The sequence below is a fragment of the Tursiops truncatus genome, chromosome 14 (genome assembly GCF_011762595.2).
Source record: "Tursiops truncatus isolate mTurTru1 chromosome 14, mTurTru1.mat.Y, whole genome shotgun sequence".
In the NCBI taxonomy this organism is placed as follows: domain Eukaryota; kingdom Metazoa; phylum Chordata; class Mammalia; order Artiodactyla; family Delphinidae; genus Tursiops; species Tursiops truncatus.
Window position 1 is genome coordinate 12,360,159 of NC_047047.1, and position 15,044 is coordinate 12,375,202.

Genomic DNA, 15,044 nt, shown 5'->3' on the forward strand with positions numbered 1-15,044 from the left:
TCCGTTTTGTGTGTGTGTGTGTGTGTGTGTGTGTGTGTGTGTGTGTGTACACCACATCTTTTTTTAAAATAAATTTATTTATTTAATTTTTGGCAGCATTCGGTCTTCGTTGCTGCACACAGGCTTTCTCTATTTGCAGCAAGCAGGGGCTACTCTTCGTTGCGATGCACGGGCTTCTCATTGCAGTGGCTTCTCTTTGCTGCAGAGCACGGGATCTAGGCACGGAGGCTGAGTAGTTGTGGCTCACGGGCTCTAGAGCACAGGCTCAGTAGTTGTGGCACACGGGCTTAGTTGCTCCAAGGCATGTGGGATCTTCCCAGAGTGGGGCTTGAATCCGCATACCCTGCATTGGCAGGCGGATTCTTAACCACTACACCACCAGGGAAGTCCCTATACTGCATCTTTTTTATCCATTCGTCTGTACATGGAATGTCCAGGTAATTTTAAAACCTCCATTGAACAGGAAGAGGCAGGACAGTCATGGGGCCTCTGTTTCTCTAGTGCAGCTCTTGTTTCTCAGGCTTCACCAATGAAGAGAAAATCCAGGGCCCAAGTCATAACCCCAGAGATTGATCCTCTAAGGCCCACTAAGTCTTCCTGGAACTCTAGCTCCACAGTTGGCCATGCTAAGGCCCCACCCTAGAGTTCTTCCTCTCCTCAGTACTAGATGTTTGTTGTTTTTGTCTGCCCAGCCTCCATCCCCTCCTTGGCTGATAGAGGAACACTGATTTCCTGTAGGATCATTCCCTTCCCCCAAATTACCATGTGATCTAGCAATCCTGCTTCTGGGTCCATACACAAAAGCACTGAAAGCACCCATCTTCATAGCAGCATTATTTACAATTGTTAAAATGTGGAAGCAACCCAGGTGTCCATAAATGGATGAATGGATAAGCAAAATATGTTAGATACATACAATGGAATATTACTTGGCTTAAAAAGGAAGGAAATTGTGACGTATGCTACAACATGGTTGAACCTTGAGGATACTATGCTAGGTGAAATAAACCAGACCCAAAAAGACAATATGGTATGAGTCCACTTATAGGACGTACTTAGAATAGTCAAAATCTTGGAGACAGAAAGTAGAATGGTGGTTGCCAAGGTTATTGTTTAATGAGTGTAGGGTTTCAGTTTTACAAAATGAAAAGGGGTCTGGACATGAATGGTGGTGATGGCTACACAACATTATGAATGTGTTTAATAACATTGAACTTCATCCTTAAAAATGGTTAGAACAGTAAATTTTATGTTATGTGTATTTTACCATAATAAACAAAATTGGGAAAAAATCTCTTGGGAGCTTTTAACCAGTCTGATGCCCAGGCTGCATCTCTGACTCATTAATTACATTAGATTCTCTGAGGGTGGGATCCAGGCAGCTATATATATTTTTTTAAAGCTCCCCTGGTAACCCAAAAGCGGTTAAAGCAGTATCCTAGTACACTAAAGGTAAAGTATACGTCACTTCTCCCTTCTCAAACTTTTCTGGAACAACACTGAGTGGAATATTCATTAGGACCACCTGTACATTAATAAAATATAAAAACCTATATTATTTACGGGGTTATCCTCTTGTATCATCTTTCTTCACCCCCTCCCACTCTTGCTTCTTTCCCTCTTTCCCTCTTTTCCTCTTTCCCTCTTTCTCTTCCTTTCTGCCAAGTATAATTTGTGTAAATTCAGTTTTTATATGATGCTCTGTTCCTCCTCTATCAATTTGTCTTCCAAAACAGAGATTCACGCTTTCACTGCCTTCCCACCTCCAGTCTGTATCTTGTCTCAAGTTCTAGGTCTAGTTCCTAACTTCCTGCCCCCTCTCCTTTACCTTTCATTCCGGAGGAATAGAGCTCTCATCCAAATAATATGCCTGAGGACCTCCCTTGATTTCCAGTATTCCTGAGACGGCCGTGCCCACCAAGTCCTTCTGGAATCCTCATTTTCTCATATTTATTGCATAGTGTTGGGTACTCAGGGCTTAGTAAAACACGTCCATATGTAGGAGGCAAGTTCCCTGGGGATATGAGGGTGAAGACCTCTACACCAGGGCCTTGATCTTTTGAGGAGTTCCCCTCCATCCTCTCATTGTTGGCAACAAAGTTTACTCAACCAGTTGACGACAGGGAAGAAGTCTTCTTTGGGCTCTCTGTAAATGTGTGTGGGGTTAGTTGTTGCCTGGGTTGGGTGGGTGTTAAAGGCAGGACTATTAAGGGGGGTAGAAATGGGAAAGCTCCTTCTGTGCACCAGGCCCCATTAGAGGCCCTAGGGACCCAGTTTTGAAAGGCACAGTACCTGCTCTAAGGAAATCACAGTCTAAGGGGCAGGCAAGTAATTAGACAGGTGATTAAAATACCTTATAGTAAGTGCTGTGCTAGAAGTGAGCATGGGTATTATGGAAACTAATAGGGTTTTAAGGGTACCAAACCTACCATGGGAAATGAGGGAGTAGTCAAGGAAGGCTTCCTGTAGGAGGCACCATGAGGACGGTGTTTTATTTTTAACTTAAAAAATATAGAGGTAACATAGGTTCACTGTAGAAAATTAGAGTGAATTAAGAAAGGACACTGAAGATAATCATAAACACCTTTTTAAAAATGCTCTAACTTGGGCAAAGTTGAAGGGAGTTATGAGACTAAACTTGTGATCACACATCCTGTCCTGGGATGCCATGCTTGGTGACAGGTGCCTGAAAATGCTGACAGAGTGCTGTGCTGAAATCAGTGCTCTGCAAAGAGGCAAGTTCCCTGGGGAGACGAGAGGGGAGAGATCTGGATCCCAGGCTGTGGTCTTTTGAGGAGTCCCCCTCCATCCTCTGACAACAAAAGTTACCAAGCAGTGAAAATCCTGAGGGGTCCTTTGGCCTGAAGTGTGCCTTAGGCCTTATTTTATTTTATTTTTATTTTTTAACCAAGAAATGTAAAGTTCTTTTCAAGCCAACCTGAGGATTACAATCTGGGAGACAGTCTTTCAGAAAGCTCCGAGGACTGTTCCTGGGCACCTACTTTAACAGATACAAAAGGATAAACATTTTAAACTCTCCTTCCTGGTTGCACAACTCTGTCGATATATTCAACCATTGAATGCTACACTTTAAATAGGTGAATTGTATGTTATGTGAATTACATCTCAATAAAGCTGCTAAAAGAAGCAAACAGTCTTCCTCCTATCCTCCCACCCTGGTGCCTTGGCCAACCTGTTTGTTCTTCCAGAAGCAACCTTGGGACCTGTTTTCTTCTTCCAGAGAGTTACAGATATAGATAGGTATAGAAATATATATTTATTTATATAGAAATACATTTACATATATAGAATGAATATATCTATATCTATATATCTAGATAGATAGATAGATAATCACCCTCTTTTTAATACAAAATCCTAGGGCAGAGTCCTAAAAGAATTAGGGGCCATAGCCTAGGAGAGAGATTGGGTCCGACTACCGGGACAGAGAGTAACAGCCGCTGTGGTCCCAGAAAGGAGGCGCAGGCAGGCAGGAGAGCTGTAAATTGGGTTATTAGACAGTGAGTGGAGTTGGGGCCGTGTTGAAAGGTGGGAAATACAGCAAAACAGAGACTACAAGGAAGCCTAGGGCTTATCTGTGACACACAAGATCCCTGGTCTTTTGCTGCCATAAAAGGGGACCAATATACCCTAGTTTGCCCAGAACTTTACCTGTTTTAAAACAGAAGATCCCGGAAAATCCCTCAATCACAGAACTGTTCAATCATCCTAGCGGGTTGATCCTCCCCCGCTCCCCACTAGGAGATGGTGAGTTTTATTTTATCTTGCCAGAATAGAGGTTTGATTTGCTCTCGAATGTTCCAGGGCAGAGAGAGACTAGGAGAATGCAGAGGATGTAGAGGTCTATTCGTTGTAATCATCGCCCTCATTTTCATGTTCACTATCAAAGGAGAGAGTAGCATGACTGCTTGCAGAACTGAACCTGAAGCCTGGATTTTCTTCAGGTTTCTTTGGCTCAGGCGCCTTTTTTACCATCCTTCCCACCTTACTCCTCTGGTCGTCTTTGTTCCCTCCCTGTACTGGATTAGGGCTGGAGTTGCCACGCTGACCTCTTGGGACGTTCACCCATCTATTTTCTTTTCACCTTCCCTGCGGGTCCTTCCTCAGATGGCTGAGCCGGAACTACTGTTGTTGCTCTATGTCTGAGCTCTGAGATCAGCTTCCCCCAAGCATTCTTCTTTGGTGGAGGGGCTGGCATTACCTTTGGAGGCTGCTCAGGTATGGGAGGCTTGGAAGTTGGAGAGCGACAATCTTCCTCCTTATTGAATGTTTCCTTTTCTAAAGACTTCTTTCTCTTTTCTTCGTGCGTTTCTACCAGATGCGGCTGAGGTCCGTCTGTGATGACTTACTTCCTCTCCTCAACCCTTCCCTTTCCTGAGTCTCTTTACTTGGGCAGCTTTTGTGTCTCTCCTGAGGTTGAAGTTCTAGTTTGGGGGAACGTGTCTAGCGACTGTGTCAGTTAGGCTTTGCCCCTCTACAGACAGAGGCTGCTCATCTGGACTGCAAGATGCTAGCAGAGGAATCATCTTCCTTGGGAGTACCCTGAGGCTTTACATTCACGTTGGGTCTGTGGGTGGGAGGACCTCTATCATCATGCCTATTTTCATCTCGGGAGCTCCAGGACCGGTCATCTCGTCTGTCATAGTGGTCCCCTCTTTCTCTGTAGTTATCATCCCTATGGTGCATGACCAAATGGTCTTCCTGCCACTGCCTGTCCCGTAATCATAGCCTCTGTCAGAGTCTCTACTGCCTCAGTCATCATAGCAATCCCAGCCCCCATATCAATCCATATCCCAGTGTGAACCATCCTACTACTCATCCTGACACCCATCATGGTATCAGTGTGAATCACAATGATCTCAACATTTGTGTCCAAAGCTATCGTCACTTCTTCTGGGCAGGTAGTCATCAAAGCTGTCTGCAGCAGGATGGGCCCTACGGTGTATACATGTTTTGTCAGAATACCGATTTCTATCTTGGCCAAAAGAATGATCCTTCCTGTATTCATCCTGTACTTGATCAGCAATGTCCATTTGAAATCCCCTGTTCCCTAGAAACATTTCACTGTTGCTCAGCATACTGAGCAAGGAATCCAAACTCAGATCCTCAAACTCAGTATAACCAAAACCTTTCAACCTCCTTGCTGGGTTCACGGGGTAAATGCATTGGACTTGGGGTGACAATGATGAATCAATGCAGGTTCGTTGATTGTAGCAAATGTACCACTCTGGGAGGGTGCGGATTTTGATAGAGGGGGTGGCTGCGGGTATGTGGGGAGAGGAGGTATTTGGGAACTCTGTACTTTCTGCTCAGTTTTGCTGTAAACCTAGAGTACTAAAGTCTACTTTTTAAAAATTTTAAGTCATTTTAAAAATCAGCTTTTCCAGATATAATTATGATTACATCAGCTTTCTTTTTGCTACTGTTTGCATGTACAAGTTTTGCGTGTACACCTTACAGGTAAGGTGTGTCTCTTACCGTTTGTCTAGTCTGATAAGCTTTGTGTTATAGCAGGAGGACTTATCCCATACATGTTTAATGTAGATACTGATATACGGGCATTTATAACTACCACTTACTGTTTTTTTTTCTCTAACTGTCCCACCTGTTTCTTGTCCTCTTTTTCCTATTTTCCTGCCCACTTTGGATAAATCACATATTTTTATTATTCCATTTCCTCTCTCTGTTAGTTATACAACCTTTACTATTCTTTAAGTGATAACCCTAAGATTGTAACATGCATCCTTGACCTAATACAGTATAACATAAATTAGTACTTTACTTTCCCAGACAATGCGAAGATCTTTGACTACATTAACTGCATTTGCTTACTCCCACATTTTGTGCTATTGTTAAGTATTTTATTTTATTTATTTATTTTTAATTTATTTATTTTACTTATTTTTATTTTTGGCTGTGTTGTGTCTTCGTTGCTGTGCACGGGGCTTTCTCTAGTAGCAGCGAGCGGGGGCTACTCTTTGTTGTGGTGTGCGGGCCTCTCATTGCGGTGGCTTCTCTTGTTGCAGAGCATAGGCTCTAGGTGCACAGGCTTCGGTAGTTGTGGCACGAAGGCTCAGTAGCTGTGGCTCACGGGCTCTAGAGCACAGGCTCAGTAGTTGTGCTGCACGGGCTTTGTTGCTCTGTGGCATGTGGGATCCTCCGGGACCAGAGCTCGAACCCATGTCCCCTGCATTGGCAGGCACATTCTTAACCACTGTGCCACCAGGGAAGACCATGTATTTTAATATTATGTACATTTAAATTCTATGTAATACTTAAAGCTCCAAAAGGCATTAGCATTATTCTACAAAACAATAATTTTCATTTATATTTATCCCCAAATTTACCCTTTTCAATAATCATTAGTTCTTGTGCCCTTCATTTTCAGATTTCCATCTTGGATCATTTTCTCTCTATCTGAAAAACTCCCTTCAGTATTTATTTTACTCTAAGTTTGCTGACAGCCAGGTCCTTTTATTGTTTTTAAAGTTTTTGTATTGCTTTCATTTTTTAAAAGACGTTTTCACTGAGTACAGTATTATAAGTTGTCAGTTCATTTCTTACACCACTTTAACATTGTCATGTCTTCGTCTAAGTAATCTGTCAATCTTACTATTGTTCCTTTGAAGGCAATGTGTATTTTTTCCTATGGTTCTATTTTTTTTTTTTTTTTTTTGCTGTACGCGGGCCTCTCACTGTTGTGGCCTCTCCTGTTGCGGAGCACAGGCTCCAGACGCGCAGGCTCAGCGGCCATGGCTCACGGGCCCAGCCGCTCCGCGGCATGTGGGATCTTCCCGGACTGGGGCACGAACCCGTGTCCCCTGTATCGGCAGGCAGACTCTCAACCACTGCGCCACCAGAGAAGCCCCCCATTTGTTTATTTTTGTTTTTATTTCCATTATTCTGGGAGACAGATTGAAGAAGACATTGCTGAGATTTATGTCAAAGAGTGTTCTGCCTATGTTTTCCTCTAGGAGTTTTTTAGTGTCTGGTCTCACATTTAGGTCTTTAATCCATTTTGAGCTTATTTTTGTGTATGGTGTTAAAGAATGATCTAATTTCATTTTTTTTCTTTTTTTTTGTTGGTCCAGTTTGCCCAACACCATTTGTTGAAGAGACTGTCTTTCCACCATTGTGTAGTCTTGCCTCCTTTGTCATAGATTAATTGACCACAAGTGTGTGGGTTTATCTCTGGGCTTTCTATCCTGTTCCATTGATCTATATTTCTATTTTTGTGCCAGTACCATACTGTTTTGATGACTATAGCTTTGTAGTATAGTCTGAAGTCAGGGATCCTGCTTCCTCCAGCTCTGTTTTTTCTTTCTCAAGATTGTTTTGGCTATTTAGGGTCTTTTGTGTCTCCATACAAATTTTAAGATGTTTTTGTTCTAGTTCTGTGAAAAATGACATTGGTAATTTGATAGGGGTTGCATTGAACCTGTAGATTGCCTTGGGTACTATAGTCATTTTGATGATATTGATTCTTCCAATCCACGAACATGGTATATCTTTCCATATGTTTGTATCTTCTTCAATTTTTTTCATCAGCATCTTATAGTCTTTGGAGTATATGTCTTTTGTCTCCTTAGGTAGGTTTATTCCTAGGTATTTTATTCTTTTTGATGTGGTGGTAAATGGGATTGTTTCTTGAATTTCTCCTTCTGATCTTTCATTGTTAGTGTATAGAAATGTGACAGATTTCTGTGTATTAATTTTGTAAACTGCAACTTTACCAGATTCACTGATGGGCTCTAGTAGTTTTCTGGTAGCATCTTTAGGATCTTCTATGTATAGTATCATGTCATCTGCAAACAGTGACAGTTTAACTTCTTCTTTTCCAATTTGGGTTCCTTTTATTTCTTTTTCAGTACTCTGGTTCTGACTCCAGCCTGTAAGTTTCCACTCATCTTTCTTTGTGTTTCTGCCATTGCCATAAGAATAAAGTGTCTTGGCTACATCATTCAATCCTCAGGCACAGGGTGTGAAAGCGTAAATTTTTTTAAAGCCACTTCATTGTTGGGATGGTTCCTTATTATCATTATGGCAATAGCCCACGGACACAGCATATTTCACTGTATGGCAAACTCTGCTGGGTGCCTACCTATAGAAATTCTTTCATTTATAAATGCTTCGAACAGATATGTCACAAAAGAAGATATATAAATGTCCAATAAGTCCATTAAAAGATGTTCAAAATCATTCGTTATCAGGGAAATGCAAACCAAAACCACAATGAGATGCCATTGCATATCCACTAGAATAGCAGATGTTAAAAGACCGACAATATCAAGTGTTGGTGAGGATTTGGAACAACTTGAACTCTCACACATGGCTAGTGGAGTGTAAAATGGTACGACCACTTTGGAAAACTATTTGGCAAATTGTCATAGAGTTAAAAATACATCAATCACATGAGCCAGTAAGTTTACTTCTAGGTATTTACTCAAGGGTTATAAAAACCTATGTTTCCACAAAAGAGTTGTACATGAAAGATCATAGCAGCTTTATTTATTTATTTTTAATAATGTTTATTTATCTGGCTGTGCCGGGTCTTAGTTGCGGCACACGGGATCTTCTAGTGGCAGCATGCAGGTTCTTAGTTGCACCATGTGGGATCTAGTTCCCTGACCAGGGATTGAACACGGGCCCCCTGCGTTGGGAGCGCAGAGCCTTAACCACTGGACCACCAGGGAAGTCCCAGTAGCTTTATTTGTAATAGCCAACAATTGGAAATATCCCGATGTACACCACTAGGTGAATGGATAAACAAACGTGGCCTAGATACAATAGAACACTCCTCGGCAGTAAAAATGAACAAAGTATGGCTGCATGCAACAACATGCATGAAGTTAAAAGTATAAGGAGTGAGAGAAGCCAGACACAAAAGAGTCTATACTGTATGATGACATTTATTAAAAATTCTAGAAAATCCATTGTGACTGAAAACAGATCAGTGATTACCTGGGGGCTGGGGAGTGAAAGGAGGGACTAACCGCAGAGGGATGTGAGGATGCCCTTGGGGGTGATGAAATATTCTGTTATCTTGACTGTGGTGTATGCATTTGTCGAAACTTATCCAAGCATGCGCTTTCAGTAGGAAGACTTTATCGTACATGTACTATACTTCGATAAAGCAGATTACAAATTCCCTCCTCATCATCACTAGCAGAACCCCAGTTTTGTTCAGAGTGGCAGTATGCTATCCTAGCAGACTATGTGACATAGTCTTGACCTTTGAATTGTAAGTGGAAGTCCTCTACTTGGGGCTTCCAGGGAAGTTCTTTAAAAGAGGGCAAATTCAGGTGGCAAATGTCTTCTGTTGTTCCCCTTTTCCTACCCATAGTAAAGAAATGATATTGGGCATGCCATCCTGAAATCATGAGATGACAAGCACGAGGAACAAAAGTCATACATGAAGAGTGGAAAAACAGAAGGAGCGTAAGACTAAATAAACCAATGTGGCACTGCCGTGTCACTAAGAAAAATAAATCCCTTCCTTGTTTCAGCCATTATGTGGCCTTTTTTTTTTATTAATTACAACCAGATACAATCTCAACAGATACAGACATTCTCTGTTCATGGACTGAGCTTATGATACTAAAGCTCTAACCTGTTTTCCTGACCTTCTTGGCCAAGCTGTTTTAGAATCTTAATTGTTCTGGGCAGCCCTGGCTCAGGGACGGAACCACCAGCTTCTTTTCCTGGCTCAGACTCATTGATCAGCATCACGCCTGGTCCCAACTTTTCATACACTTCCCTGAGGTGCTCAGACTCACTTTCCAGAGCTCCCATGCAGTCACTGCGGCTCTGCTCGCTGTTCTAAAACTGGCAGACTCTCTTTCCCCTCCCAGTTATTTTTTTCCCACTCGGATGACGATGACTCAGGACTTTCTTCTTTTTCCAAAATGGAAATATTTGCATGGTTTTTTTTTTTTTTTCTGAGTACGAAGCTTGACTCTCCTGACATTTTCCACCACTGCCCTTCTGCCTGTGCCCTTTTCATCATAGCACTTGTCTTGGTTTTAATAATATATTATTAGTGTCTGTCTCCCTAACTAGATAGATATTAAGCTTCAGAAGGGCAAGGACCATGCCTGTTTTGTTCACATCTTTATTCCCATTACATGCAGGTGGCTACATGGTACTCCCTGAATGGTAAGTGAACACATGAATGAACAAAACTTCCACATCATTTACAGGTGGCAAGCAGATCCCTAATTCATTAGCTCAGATTATTGCTCGTGACATGATCATTTTTTGAAAAAGTTACAAAACCGTGAGGACTAGGTCCACTAAAATATATATATCAATACTAGCTAATTTCAAATGAGCCATTACAAGTAGTCAACAATCATTTTTCACCTCAGGTTAATTTTCTGACACATCCCTCTTATAACCTCTTACTTAGGAGATCTTATCTCATGTTTTGTTGAGTAGATAGTGATCAACTAGTTTGAGCTCTCTCATCTATTTTCTCTTCATTGCAAAGTAATTTATTCTCTAGGGGTACTCTCTAATCTCCACTTTCAACATGGAAGGCATAGCAGTCTCTGTTTTCCCCAGATACTCTGGGATCTTGCTTCCTTAATTGCCCCCTTCTATCTACAGCAACTATAATCTCTTCCATTTATCCCTTTCCCTTCTGTCCTCAGATATTCATTCATTCAAGAAATATTTATTAAACACTTACTAAACACTTTGTATTGTTTTTAGGCTCTTTGAATACATCAATGAGTAAATGTTCATGGAATTTATATAGGAGTGGAGGGAGACAGACAGTAAACACGTATGTAGAGTTTTTAAGATTTAAGGAGAGAAATAAAGCAGGGGAGGAGTTTAGGAAGGGTGGTCCTGAGAGTCTTCACTCGGAAGGTAACAGAGCCTTGAAGGAAGTGAGGGAACAAGTCTCACGAGTATCTGGGTGTTACGGGCTGAATTGTGTCCCCCCTCAAATTCATATGTTCAAGTCCTTACCCCCAGTACCTCCGAATGTAACCTTATTTGGAGAGAAGACTTTCAAAGAGATTAAGTTGAAATGGGGGTGGTAATGAGGGTTATGATTTGGCCCACGTGGAAGCAGGAAAACCAGTGAAAAGTGTTTTTATATAGGAAAGACTGATGTGCTGGGTTAACTATAGCTGATAAAATGAAGATGGAGAATTGTGTTTTGAATTTAGCAACGGTGGCCACAGCTAGAGCAGTTTGGTGGAGTTGTGTGCCCCAAAGCCCGACTGTAGTGTGTTTGACAGGAGAGAAGAGGAATTAAAGACAAAGAGTTCAGAGTTTCGCTGTACTGAGCAACAATGAAATGTGGGAGGTGGAAGGCGAAGTGGGGGGTTTTGCTTCTTTTGCTTTTGGACACAAGAAATTAAGAGCATGTCTGTATGCCGGTATCTTAAAAAAAAAAAACTTCAGAATTCTGATGGGGTCATAGCCTCCCAGCTATAGCTGCCCAACCAGTCTTCTAATCTTTGGTGCTCTTCTTTTGAAAACACTGCTGAAGATTCCACAGAAGTTGGTTGTTCCTAAACCACAACTCTTATCACTTCACTCAAAAATCTTCACGGTGTCCTTAACTGCATGAAAAGTTCTAAAGCCTTAGCCGAACATTCAAATCTTCTCCAGTTTGGCCTTTTGCGGTTTTAACTCTTTCTTTGCTCTATAGTGAGGTACAAAGCATGGCAGACCAGGATCAGAAGGCTTGGATGAAAGTCACGGTTCTGTAAATAACTAGCTATGTGACTTTAGAAACATGACGTAAGTGCACCGGCCCAGGGCTCCTTCTCCTTTATAATGAGGAAGGGGCGTGTCGGATAGACTGGATCACGTAGGTCACCGGCATCTCTAACCAGCCGTAAATCTCAACACCGTCGCGGAAAACGCAGGATCGTCTCCCCAACTCACGTTACCCCTTCCACTTTCAGGAACTACACGTTTTGTGCGGTCACTCATTTTTCCTGCTCTTCTTTTGCCTATCCAAAAGAACCAGGTTTTACAGCGGTAACCCCTTGAAGGTCGGCCGCCTCCCCGCCACCAGAGACTAGCCTCCCACACTCTTCCTTTCACTTGGGACTTTTCTCTCCACACTCAGAATCCGCCACGTATTAAGTGCCGCTTCCAACCAATCAAGAAGAAGTTATCCCAGACTTTTGAGGGGCATCCGCTTCCACCACTGATCTTCAAGTGTTCTCTAGCGCCTCGCTTTGAGGGGCGAGGCCAACCAGCACAATGGCCAATCTGCTCTGGGGAAAGGTATTCTGGGAACTGCGGAGCTCATCAATCAGGTAAGAAGGTTGCCGGGAGGAGCGTTTCTCATTGGTAACCGCGTCCGGAAGAGGGCCGGGCCTCGGGCTAAGGAAATACAATTTGATTGGCAGGCGTGCTGTTGACAACCAGGGAAAGCCCACCTTCTCCAACAGGACTAGCCTGGGAGCCCAGAGTGGCAGAGGCCGCAGCCAATCAAAGAGCAGATACGCGGAAAGTTTGCTCAATGGGCGATGTCCGAGGGAGGCTGTCACTCAGGTGGCGGTGGCTGAGGCCGGGCTAAGACGTGTCCTGAGAAACGCGGCTGGACGTCCTGACCGTCGGGGCGGCGGCTGGGGTCCCTAGCACGTCCTCGCCCTTGTCCGGGGCTCCGAGCGGCGGGAGAGGCGGGCGCCGGCGGCTGCACCTCCATGCCCGCGCGCGGGGCGGGCCGCTGATGGAGCGCGCCGCCCGCCCGGGGTCGCTGGCACGGGCGCTGCTGCTGCTGCTCCTGCTGCTGCTGCCACCACCGCTGCAGCTGGGGCTCGTGACGGGGACGGTGGCCGCGCGGCGCGCTTCCGACTTCCCCGCATCGACAGTGGAGGCGGCGTTCGGCCTGGGGGCCGCGGCCGCTCCAACTTCGGCCGTGCGGGTGCAGGCGGCGGGCGCCGTGACTGCGGCGGAGGTGACGGTGGAGGACGCCGAGGCGCTGCCGGCGGCCGCGGGGGAGCAGGAGCCGCGGGAGCCGGAACCGGACGACGAGGCCGATCTTCGGCCGTGTCGCAGGTGAGGGGCGCGGGCAGAGCACCCGGACCGCTGACACCGGGAGTCTACTTGTTCATGCGCGTGCGCCGCGGAGGATCTGGTGGCCGCGGTCCCCCCTCGGCCACGGCCTCTCGCTGGCGGAGGACTGCTGCTGACCTGGGGGAGAACGCGCGGCCGCCTTGCCAGCCCCTGGACCGGAGACTGGCCTCGCTCCGCTCCCCGGCGCCCGATTCTAGCTCCCAGGCGCAAGCAGCATCCTCCAAGGTACCTGGAGGATGCTCGGAGAATGGAGGTCGAGGTGGGGGAGAAACGTCACTTTCCCTCTTGCATTGCTTTCGAGCTTTACTAGTACCCCAAGGGACTTACAGACCCCATTTGTTTTCTTTCGTGAATTACCTTATGTCTGTGCTGGTGTGACAGCTGTTTGGGGAAAGGACTTCACAAAGAGATTTCAACGTTTCCCTTTAAACATATCCCTGTAGTGCCCACGGACCAGGGTTGAGGTCAGTGTTTCTGTAATTGAGTTCTGCGGAACACCTGCATCAGAAGCACCTGGGGATGCTGGTTACCTGTACAGTTTTCTAAGTCCGACTCCAGATTTACTGAATTAGACTTTCTCAGGGTAAGAACCTGGAATCTGCAAATTTAACACGCACTCCAGACAATTCTTGAACACACTAAAGTTTAGGAGCTATGGGTGTGTTCTTGAATTTTGGTAGTTCTTTGATATTTATAGGGTTTACTATATAAACATTTAATATATAGGGCTGTCTTGGTTGAGTTGCTTCATCTCCTTAAAAACGTTATTTCAAGATACATGTTTTAAAGCACTTTTCAAAGTTTGGACACAAATGTAAGGCATTTTAATGGTAAAATATTTTGCAGATGACTAAGCTTAGCACACCCAGGGGGAAAGTGATTTAATAAATGGAATGATAACAGGAGCATTAGATAAATTAATCCAGAATCTGGATTAGAATGTATTGTAAATTTACAATGTGGTAATTACTAGATTATGACAAATGAGGTTTAATTTTTCAGTTAAATATCAGAACCTTGATATTTTGCCTGGAGACTACCATAACTAGGATACGTACTAAAATTCTAGAAGCACCCCTTGAATGTTTATACGTAGATGTTTTTAAAGTGGCAAACGTCTGGCAAAATTTTCATAGGTTTTGCTAATGAGTTAGCTATCCAGAAAGAGTGTTTTTGTTTCTCTTAAAGAAACTCCTGAACCACTTGCTCAAAGTAAGTTACATGAAGTAGAGAAACATGTTTCATTTTTCTTAAAATACACATCCACTGCAGCAGGTATTTATTGGCACTTAAGAGGCCCCCAGGATGCCCTGGGGTTACAGAGGTTAGGCAGATAGCCCCTGTCCTCCAAGAGGAAATGCAGTTCAGCAGTGAGGATTAAATAAGGGGACCCGGGCTTCCCTGGTGGCACAGTGTTTGAGAGTCCGCCTGCCGATGCAGGGGACACGGGTTCGTGCCCCGGTCCGGGAGGATCCCACATGCCGCGGAGCGGCTGGGCCCGTGAGCCATGGCCGCTGAGCCTGCGCGTCTGGAGCCTGTTGCTCTGCAGCGGGAGAGGCCACAGCAGTGAGAGGCCCGCGTACCGCAAAAAAAAATAATAATAAATAAATAAATAAATAAGGGGACCCATAATGACTGTACAGGGCAGAAGCCATGCAAATTACGTGCCATCAGTGTCCCAGGGTTTTTGTAGTGTTCAGTGGGTGGGGTACCCAGGTGAGGTAGAAGAGAAGATGAGAAAATGTTGTGGCAGAATGAGTTGTTTCCTGAAAAGTGGGTAGAACTGTGATGGGCAGAGGCTGGACTTGAGGAGACAGCAAGAGGTGCAAAAGCTGGGAAGTATGTTTAGGGAACATTATTTTGTTTGTATGCATCTCTGTGTGTGTGTGTGTGTGTGTGTGTGTGTGTGTGTGTGTGTGTGTGAGACCTGTGCGCACGGGAGAGATACAGACATGTGTGCTGGGCAGCGAGGGATA

General features: G+C 44.3%; 1 protein-coding gene and 1 pseudogene across 1 annotated transcript in view; one reads left to right on the forward strand and one right to left on the reverse strand.

Moving 5' to 3' along the window:
* Window positions 1-3,387: 3,387 nt before the first annotated feature.
* On the reverse strand, window positions 3,388-12,697 carry LOC101337170 (eukaryotic translation initiation factor 4B pseudogene; annotated as a pseudogene).
* The window catches only part of EIF2AK3 (eukaryotic translation initiation factor 2 alpha kinase 3), a 68,845-nt gene continuing 66,320 nt past the window's right edge, over window positions 12,520-15,044 (forward strand). Inside the window, exon 1 of the mRNA XM_019942241.3 lies at window positions 12,520-13,050. Within this exon, the coding sequence (XP_019797800.2) occupies window positions 12,722-13,050 (329 nt within the window). The 5' untranslated portion in view covers window positions 12,520-12,721. The remainder of the gene's footprint in view (window positions 13,051-15,044) is intronic.